Here is a 10,846-nt window from a genome sequence, read left to right as displayed (position 1 = left end):
ACATGACAATGAATCGTGTTGTTCTGTATTATCTCTTTTTCTAAACCCTTTTTTGATTGCACCTTGGGATCCATTGTTGACTGAAGATAACTGGAAATTGAACACCTCTCCACAGTCATGCCCAAGACGTGGACAGAATAAGAGTCCATTGGTTTATTGTGTTGATGAGATAGGCTTGAATGGCGAATGTGTGAGATGAATTACATGTGAAAATAAATGTATTGTGGTATTAAAAACACAGCTACTAGTACCAGTAAAAAGGAAAAAAAATGTTCTTATCTTTTTGCATATCGATACATCAAAATATTGATATCATATTCATATTTTTTGGGGGACCTATTACATTTGTTTCCTTACATTTGCGTGTTGAAGGATGCCAATAGTTTTTTATTTGTTATGTCACGTTAAACCGAACCTGTCACTATCAATCATTTCTGCATGCGTCATTGAAAGGGGAAAGTCCTTATACACTCACTGAACACTTTATTAGGAACACTATGCTAATACTGGGTAGGGCCTCCCTTTGCTCTCAAAACAGCCTCAATTCATCGTGGCATTGATTCCACAAGATGTTGGAAACATTCCTTTGACATTCTGGTCCATGATGACATGATTGCATCACGCAATTCCTGCAGATTTTTCAGGTGCACTTTCAAGCTGTGAATTTCCCACATCCCAAAGGTGTTCTATTGGATTCAGATCCAGTGACTGGGAAGGCCACTGAAGAACACTGAACCCTTTGTCATGTTCATGAAACCAGCTTGAGACGGCTTTTGCTTTGTGACATGGTGCATTATCATGCTGGAAGTAGCCATTAGAAGATGGGTAAATTGTGGCCATGAAGGGTTGAACATGGTCAGCAACAATACTCAAATAGGCTGTGGCATTCAAGCGATAGTATTAACGGGCCCAAAGTGTGCCAAGAAAACATTCCCCACACCATTACACCACCTCCACCGTGAGAAGATGTACAGGTGTTCCTAATAAAGTGTTCAGTGAGTGTATAAACACACCTAGTGGTGAATTCTGGTAAAGACAAGGAAACAGTCATTTCATAGCCAGCGCTCATATTTTGTTATTATATACAATACAACACTGTTGTTGGTTGTGTGAATATAGTTGTTACATTCTAGGACTGAGCTCCTTAATGATGAAGCCAAAAGCAAATTGACAATTAACCCTTAGATACCCGGACCCAGTTTTCCTTGCATGGAAATTAAGCAGTGATTATCACTGTCCAAGGAGACCCCAAATAGCACATTTCTGGAATAGAAAAAAAATTAAACACTTATAAATAGTTATGCAATACTGCATTTATACATGTCTCTATGGCTTTTTGTAATGCACATTTTACAAATATAGGCAGTTAACATTCTCATATACAGCTCTGGAAAAAATTAAGAGACCACTGTAAAATGATCAGTTTCTCTGGTTTTACTATTTATAGGTATGTGTTTGAGTAAAATGAAATTTTTTGTTTTATTCTATAAACTACTGACAACATTTCTCCCAAATTCCAAATAAAAATATTGTCATTTAGAGCATTTATTTGCAGAAAATGACAACTGGTCAAAATAACAAAAAAGTTACTAATTAAAAAAAAAGTTACATTAAATACTAATGTTTTAACATAGGAAGAGTTCAGAAATTAATATTTGGTGGAATAACCCTGATTTACAATGACAGCTTTCATGCATCTTGGCATGCTCTCCTCCAGTCTTTCACATTGCTGTTGGGTGAATCTATGCCACTCCTGGCGCAAAAATTCAAGCAGCTCGGCTTTGTTTGATGGCTTGTGACCATCCATCTTCCTCTTGATCACATTCCAGAGGTTTTCAATGGGGTTCAGGTCCGGAGATTAGGCTGGCCATGACAGGGTCTTGATCTGGTGGTCCTCCATCCACACCTTGATTGACCTGGCTGTGTGGCATGGAGCATTGTCCTGCTGGAAAAAACAATCCTCAGAGTTGGGGAACATTGTCAGAGAAGAAGGAAGCAAGTTTTCTTCCAAGACAACTGTACGTGGCTTGATTCATGCGTCCTCCACAAAGATAAATCTGCCTGATTTCAGCCTTGCTGAAGCACCCCCAAATCATACACCTAATCAGTACCTCATTAAGTAGAATGAGGTGTGCCTGTATTGGAATTCAACAGACACTGGAATGGAATGGCTGCCTTACATGTAGAGATGCTGATTTAAGAAAAAATTGGAGTGGTCTCTTAATTCTTTCCAGAGCTATATGTGTGTGTAAGTTTTCATTTAGCTTTTGAGCCACAAAAATAGTATTTTACATGAAAGCCTATGCAAAGCATAAAAGTGTGATCACAGTCCTTAATGCCTGATGTTGCATATATGCAACAATTACATTTCAAGTGACTCTACCTTCGCCAAAAATGTATATTTTGGCGTAGAAAATTCACACTGGCATCTCTAGACATCTTCTGAGCATTTTGCATCCATTGAATTTCAGAAACTCACCCTTTCGACCATGTACAAGACTCTTTCAGAGGAGCAAAATTTCTGTGTTTACAGACTTGTGATTTCTGCCAAACGTATGCTGATGTAATTACAACAATTGGCCACCAGACAAAAAGTGGTTAATAGGATCTCTTGTCCAAGACAGTACTTTCATTTTGTGAATTGATCACATACAGACATTTTACCAGGTGTTTAAAGACATTGTTGCCTATATGCAACATCAGGCGTTAAAGGGTTGAACTAAAACAGAAATATCAAATTGTAAGTAACAGTAGCCGTTAAGTTCATGAGGCATTTATAAGTTATATTTTTCAAGAATCAAGGACTATATATAATTTCTTTAAAAGTCCAAAAATGTATACATACCAATCCCAGATTGGACCTTTTAAAGCCAATGAATCCCTCCAACCCAATATTAAGGATTAAAGATCCCCTCCAGAGGGATGAAAATTGTTGTTTGTTCCGTGGTGAATATCTCAGGTTAGGGTTTCTCCCACTCAACACCATTGTCAGGGCAAAGTTGAGGTTTGAGGGAAAGCAAAATGAGTTGGGGCTGGAGCCTGGCATCCATGAACAATGACTTCCACTGGATTTTACCTCTGTTTTCAAAAGTAGCCAGGTGAGCAACAATGAACAAACAATGTTACCTGTTTCCAATGATGTCAGAGCGATTACGTGTCATTAAAAGGACATTTGTGTCACTACTCCACTGTTGTTCTATAGTCGGGTTGATTCCGGTCAATTTGATGTCTTCCTGAAAGTGAGAAAGCAGACAGTGTCACATTACTAGGTCAAACAGTATGTGACAAAAAGGTTACGTTTTGATTATACGCTATTGACAGTAATATGAAGTTGAAAGTGGTTCAGTTATCCTATCATGTTCTATAAGTTATGTGAAAAAATGCAGTTATGCCACTGTATGAGTTACAGTGTGTTGTCAACCTTACAGGATTTATTTACAGTAAATGTTCACATTTTAGATTAAATAAATACCAGTAATGTGAACCTGTAACATAAGTACAGTACAAATCATCTTTATACTGGATTCTCTGCATTGGACTTTGACCATTCATTAAGGGTGCATGAGGGAAATGACAGGTTGTAATTGTGATTTTGTGATCTTTATTTGGCAGTCTCAAAAAAAGTCATGACATGGAGTGTAGTGAGCAGGAGTACCTAGATCTAAATGATACATAAGCAGTGACTTACATAGTGATCACCTGCATTTCACTGTAAATCAATCTCTCTGCCAGGTGAGTGCAGTTCAATGGTCAGGACACTGAGGTTGTGATATATTGATTAATTATGTAGATGATGGATGGATGGTGTGGGGAAGGTAATAGTGCAGTGTGGTGTCGGTGGGATGACACTATTGGAGTGGAGGGAGCAGGTCATGTGGAAAAATGGCTGTGGTCAGCACCCAGGGGATGAACTGCAGAGCTGCAGAGAGAGGAGCTAGCTAGCGGTGTTAGTGGAGTCAGGCACAGAGAGGGCCATTAGGCAGCGCAGGTCAGGAAGTCCACCCTGGGAGGCTGGCGCTGATCAGACCTGTCACAGGTGGGCTCCATTTTTAATGATGCCCTGGGAAAGCTGTGGGCTATGCCTGAGACTGTTTGTCAGTCAAACGCACGGCAATCCTCACTGGAGAAATCAATAAGGAAAAGTACAATCATGTAAATACCTGAGGAGCCTCACATCTTTTTTCGATTAAGTATGAAGTCTGTCCATTTATTAGACACATTGGTAGCACTATATAGCTGAGTCTTAAACTCAATGATACCCAATGGTGATCATTTAGGGAGGTCAGACACAGAGTGCATTGCGGTACAATAAGATCATACAAGTCTGTATCTACATTCACTGTTCAATAACATTGAATTGTATGTGCATGTCTTGTTTTTGTTTGAATCACATGGGCTGACAAACCATGGAGTATGGTATTACAATTAATAAGGCCAGCAAAGAATCAGAAGGTCACAAGAGAGGTTAGGGAAGGGACTGCTTCAATTATATATTGTTCCAGGAAGGCATGGTGGCCATGGATACGGAAATAGGAACTAAGAAACCTGAGAGTACTGGTGAGATCTCTGCCTTCCCCTTAAGAATAGTAGGGACTGTAGCACAGGTAAAGTCTTACTCATTGTAAAGTCGTACTCATTGTCTCACCATGGACCTGTCTTCTGTTTTACTGTGTATACTGCTGGAACTCGTAACTGTATGCTGTAAGTAAATGTTTTTGTTGGTGGTTCATTGAGTCATGTACATGGCTGTGTGTGCAGGAACAGTACATGGAATTCAGATTTTAGTTTTGAATTTGTAAAGATGGCAAAGAGACAGAAATGATTTTCAGTAGAATGCTCTTTCTTGTTAACATAACATTATGGCAAATACCTAGCATATTTCTACATAACTCTCACTAGGTTACATGCTGTATGTGCTGTAACTGTTTCAGTGCAATCCCCTTGAGACTATCTGATTTGTTGTCCTTTCATTTTCTTCTAGAGATGTGTATTGTTGTGTTTGATAAGTTTGAATAAGGAGTAACATAACATATTTTGAGGATTAGGAAAGCTAATCACTCAGACAGTTAGAGTTGAGGTCCAAAGTGGATAAACTAACTTGCTGATAATGTCAGACTTACCTTCATCTGAAAAGTAATTATGTTTGAGCAAGCAATTAATGACATAACACATGTAACTATTTACAGTACTATTTCTAACTTATTTTATAACTTCTTTAACACTCAATGATTAATTGAACTGGACAGTATCCAATGACACCTATTGATGATAGAATGAAACTGTTGTGCTCTCCGTTCCTAACAAGTGTAAGGTGCATTTAAACTATATCTTTATTATAAGAAAGCTGAGCAGAACCAACTGATGACATTGTTCATCATGCAGTGGAACGTATGAATATTTTATTTATATATGTATTTATTGTACTTAAAACATAGATTTTGATATGTTTGATTGACTGGAGGGGGTCTTTAACTTTAAGGATGTTACTACCTATTATTCTTGTGTTTATTGCATATCTCTTTTACTTACTTAAAAAAGTTCAAGATCAAATTAGTTTGAAAGGGGCATCTTGGATGGGTGATTCTGAGACTGAACTCAGCCACTGACTTTCACCATAGAGCACAGTTCATGGGACAATATCATCCCAGTCACTCTACAAAATTGGTCTATATAATCGAGTGGCCAAAAAGAATCCCTTAATGCTAAAAAGACACACCCATTATCGTGTCTGACAACAGTTAATTAAAGTGGTACAGCACAGAAAGTGGCTGGAAATGTGTTTATTTGATTTTACTACAAAGCATTAAGTTTAGTGCAATTCCAGCATTTCCGCACCATCCCTTGTGTGAAGAATAGTGGTAGATGCATCATGTTTTGGGTATGTTTGTCACCAGCAGGGGCTGAGGAGTTTGTCAAGATCAAGAGAAAATAATGAAATTTGCTGAGTTGGTAGTGACAGCCTAATCCACACAGTGTGTAATTGATTCCTATGCAAATCAGGGACCCTATAAAAACAAAGACTTTCATTCCGAAATCACATGAACTATTATCCTTGCACTCAGATGGACTCTATTGAACTTATTGAGTAACTTGTTGAAGACAGTGTTGCATTTGAGCCAATTTTAGGAGTGTCATACAGGGTGGGGGTGAATACTTATTGACTGTGTTCCAAAATGCGTTCTTGCACTCTATCTAGAGCGTATACCGTACGTGACTCAAGACATTTCAGCTTTTCATTTTTAATTAGTTTGTAAACATTTCTAAAAAAAACTGTCACTTTGACATTACAGGGTATTTTGTGTAGATCAGTGACACAGAACTCTCAATTAAATCTGTTTTAAAGTCTGGTTGCACCACAATAAAATGTGGAAAAAAGGGGGCTACATATTTACTGAAGGCACTGTTGATGGTCATCTCAAAGAACACCTGATGGTTTTGTCCTCCTGAGGTCCTAAGAGATCCAATGCACTGTTGCATAATGCTTTCAGTTCCACCAGTGTGCATTTCACACATACTAGAAAGAGGTGCAGTCAATAGCAGGTGATATTGTATAGGATTACCTTTTCGAACCAAGTGCCTAATTATAGCGTGGGATCAATATCTGAGAACATAATGGAGCATTGGCTTTGATCTCTCAGGTCCTCAGGAGATTCTGCGAGAGCTCTCAATCCCTGTATGCTCAAGTCTGAGTTTTATCTATGCCAGATGTTCCCAACCTTGGGGTCGAGACCCCATGTGAAGCCCCCTGATTTAAATTGGGGCCCCCTGAGATCAAATCAAATCTACCTTTATCTATAACTAACCTTTATGATTTGATAAATAAAACACACACACACATTTTTATTTGGTATGAAGACAAACATGCCTGTGTATACCACCTATAGTCTATCTTGCAGTGTTTTGCAATCAAGTTAATTTCCAGGGGTCACAGAAGTTTATTGATGTCAATAATGAGTCACGAGACCAAAAGGTTTGGGAAGCCCTGGTCTACGCAAATTGCATACAATACATTAATAAACATACAGGCAGCATAACAACAATATGAGATGATTGAAGCTGCTGATGGACCATTTAATTGAGATGGAATCTACAGAGATCAATCAATCAATCAAACTTTATCAAACACATTTCGTACAAAAGCGCAGTTTTTAACAGGGGTAGTTATTGAACAAAAGGTACAAAAACAAGGAAACAACACAAGGGAAATAGAGAATGCCAGAGAAACTAAATTGAGGCCATGTCTCATCCAAAAAAACCTGTGTTAACACTTACAGAGCATACAGTGCTTTCCAATGAAATGTGATTGATACAGATTATTATTCTGCGCACTCCTGAGATTGGATTTTATTGATCTGTAAAACATGGCAGAGCATCTGTGTCATCAAACCCTATGATGTTGTCTTTATGAGTTGTGTTCTGCTGCAGTAATTGTTACCGTGTTATGTTGTTTTTATAAGCCCTGTACAATATAGTGTAAGATCCTTATGTGTTCTGTTGTTCTCACAGGCCAGGGGCTACAGATCGACATGCGTATAGTGGGAGGATATGCTCCTGTGCCTTACTCCATAAAATATATTGTCTCACTACAGAACAACAGAGGACAACACTTCTGTGGAGGCTCCTTGATAAACAAATACTGGGTGCTCACAGCAGCACACTGTAATACAGGGTAAGCTGACTTGTGTCCTTGTTGTTTGTTTGCCTTTGTTCTGTATTAGCTAGTGTTGTCTAGACATACAGTTTATTGTAGTTATTGATGGGAAATTGTCTGGCTACATTGGCCTCAAAACTATACAGGAAATAAGGGTCAACAACATAAAGGACTCATTGACGTAGGGCGACCTCAACTTGATATGCATATGTGTGTGTATGTGGGAGTTCAGCAGCAGGTTCAAGAGACCGTGGAGGGATATCAGATAGTCTGAGGCTTATCAAGGCTGAGAGCAAGTGCAGGAAAGTGATATAGGCACCAGGCTCACAATAAAGGGCATTGTACCCGTGATTCTGTGGCACAGGAATCCAACTGAAACATTTTTGGGGCCTAGATGCTAATTGATGCGTACAGTAATACAGACACCAAAACACAGATGCTTTGGTCGGAGAGTAAGGGAACTCACACTCAGTAGTGACCCAAAATTCAACATTTATGGCCTTAGAGAGGAAGTTGTGCAACACTTGAAGTGATTTTGATAAAAGGAATCTAGGACAGACTGATATATATATATATATATCCTTTTTTGTTTTTTTTGTTGTTTTTTTTTTGGGGGGGGGGGGGGTTGATTATTATTATTATTACAATGTATCCATTGTTGTTGGTTTTGTATGCCTTTGGTAGTCTAATAAATATGCCTCTCTCATATACAGGGCGGAAAACATGGTGATAGTGGCAGGAGACTACTTCCGCAGTAGGTATGAGTGGACAGAAAGGTTCCTAATACCCCATCTCTTGATACCCCACCCACAGTACAACAGCACCACTAAAAACGCAGACATAATGCTCATCAAGGTACGCCTACTGTTGGTAGAGTGGCAGCAATAAGTATTATACTGTGGTACTGTGTGCTTGTCCTGTACTCTAGTATACTGTACAAACAATGAAGATGATAGGAACTACTGTTTATTCAGATAAGTCCTTTTCACTTGAGGTTGAGGCTTGTTGGTTATTTGCTTTTTGAAAAACAAGACCTTGCTACAGTACAGTATGTTTCTCCTTGAGGCCAAACCTCATCCAGATGTCCTGTGTCTCACCTTCTCCAGTTGAAAGCCCCAGTGTACCTGAACAACTTTGTATCCATCGTCCCAATGCCCCGCCAGGGAGCCTCGGTGGATGAGGGGAGGATATGTCGGGTATCTGGGTGGGGGTACACCAGCTCAAGTGGGGGGCAGATCCCAACCTCACTAAGGACTGTCAAAGTACCCATTGTCTCATCAGCCAATTGCAACAGCAGTAACTCCTTCAATGGCAACATCACATCCAACATGATCTGTGCAGGCTACAGTGCCGGGGGAAAGGATGCGTGTAAGGTAAGACACTGACTAGTCATTTGTGTAATGTTGTTTTAAGACGGGCCATGACATTTTCCTGACCAAATAACCTGACTAGGAATTACTCTGGGTCCTAGTTATTCACTATAGCCAGGAGTTTTTTCCGTGCCCCTGACATTGTGACCTCCTTGTTTCAGGGGGACTCTGGGGGACCACTGGTGTGTGAAGGGCGGGTCTATGGTGTTGTCTCTTGGGGGAAAGGTTGTGCCGACGGCAAATATCCGGGAGTCTACACAGCCGTGTCAAAGTTCCGCAGTTGGATAGACCGGACCATATTCAGCTACTACGGAAGGTGCAACAAGCATTAGAGCAACAGTGTTCTGGAAACACACAAACGATGTTGAACTCATCAGTTCGGGTCTCATAGTTCCATGTAGCTTTTTTTTCAAATTGTTTTAATGTACTGTATTCCCGCTAATTTGTGCACTTACAATATTTTATAATATTTATTAATATTAGTGATTTAAACCTTTTGGAGACACTAGACCATTTGACACATATTTTCTGACAGCATGGAGGCTACTGTGTACATGTTTATTCCCAGATGATCCAACACATGTGCCATATTGCTGCTCCCAATCAATGACATACCACAATACCACACAAGCAAGATGGAGAACAATTCAAAGATATTTTTCCCAATTACCACAATAAAACATTCATTTTATTACAAGTCTACAAGATATGAAATGCCAAGCCAACATGGTCTGATTTGAATGAAGACAAGTTTTATTACCATAAAGCACTTGTTGAGTGAATGCATACAGTATGACTGAATAGACTGAAATTGTGAGTCTGTTGTTATAATACAATGAAGTGAACTGTGTGTTTTTCTTGTTTTATATAATAAATGCCTACCAATGCAATTCAACTGTCATTGTCATCTTTCAAAGATGTGTATTAACATTGTGTCCTTGATTTCTGGGTAATAAGCTTGTTTTAGGTGCATTTGGACCATGTGAGTGACATCATTATAGAAATAGAATTCAGTGAAACATGCAGCCCATTAGCAGATGGGGCATCCATCCCTCCATTTACATTTTTTAATGACCACTTTCACTGATGGCGTACCAGTAGCATCCTTGATACTATCCCTATCCTAATAATACAAAATTAACTTGCTAAAAATGCACTGCCTCAAACCCAGACATTTGTCTCCCTTAGCACAAATTCATGCTAGATCCAGACAAAAGTGCCATTCTCTCTGTGTCGTTTCATCCTTTCTAAAAGCTGATGAATTAGCCCAAGACTGGAGTACCCTTATGAAATATGCAAAGAGCCAGCCCTCTCTACAGCAATGTATGTAATGACTTGGAGTCCCTAATATATCTTTTCCTACAGTACTCTATGGCGGAAGTGTTCAGTTTACCCACAGCTGTGATTCCACAGCCGTTCACTGGAGACAGTCACCACCCTGTCGAAATCAGTACAGACTGTAGCCAGCACACCTGATAGGGCTAGGCGTATCACAACAGAATAAATAATTGATGGCCTACTTTAGGGGCCTCTCCACTTACACCCAGCCAGCCTACTCCTATGTTATGATGGGTGTGTCAGGAGGTGTGTGATTGATGTGTTGCTTGGTCTTCACAGCTCTACAGTAATGGTTACATAAAGAATGCCACCCATTGTCATCATTAGAACGTGTCTCAAGGGGACGTCAAAAGCGTATCACCTGACATAGCTGACCAGAGTGGATTCATATACTGTATGAGGAACCTCAAATGAACTGGAAAATGTTTGGTGTTTGGTTTGTGTGTTAGATGTGGCGTAGTATCGATTTTGACATGGATGTGCATGT

The 10,846-nt window shown here is 39.5% G+C and overlaps 1 protein-coding gene across 1 annotated transcript; it reads left to right on the top strand.

Annotated features, from left to right (window-relative positions):
- Positions 1-4,508: 4,508 nt before the first annotated feature.
- LOC310808898 (trypsin) lies at positions 4,509-9,847 on the top strand (the record flags this gene model as incomplete). The annotated part of the gene is made up of 5 exons (XM_083675997.1): positions 4,509-4,557; positions 7,507-7,669; positions 8,365-8,506; positions 8,758-9,024; positions 9,183-9,847. The coding sequence occupies 5 exons, from the start codon at positions 4,509-4,511 to the stop codon at positions 9,351-9,353; spliced, it is 792 nt and encodes a 263-aa protein (XP_083532123.1). The 3' UTR covers positions 9,354-9,847.
- Between the last annotated feature and the right edge of the window lie 999 nt (positions 9,848-10,846).

This window comes from Argentina silus, assembly GCF_951799395.1.
Source record: "Argentina silus genome assembly, chromosome: 8".
NCBI lineage: Eukaryota > Metazoa > Chordata > Actinopteri > Argentiniformes > Argentinidae > Argentina > Argentina silus.
The sequence above is the reverse complement of the archived record's forward strand: the minus strand, read 5'-3'. Positions and strand labels throughout refer to the sequence as shown.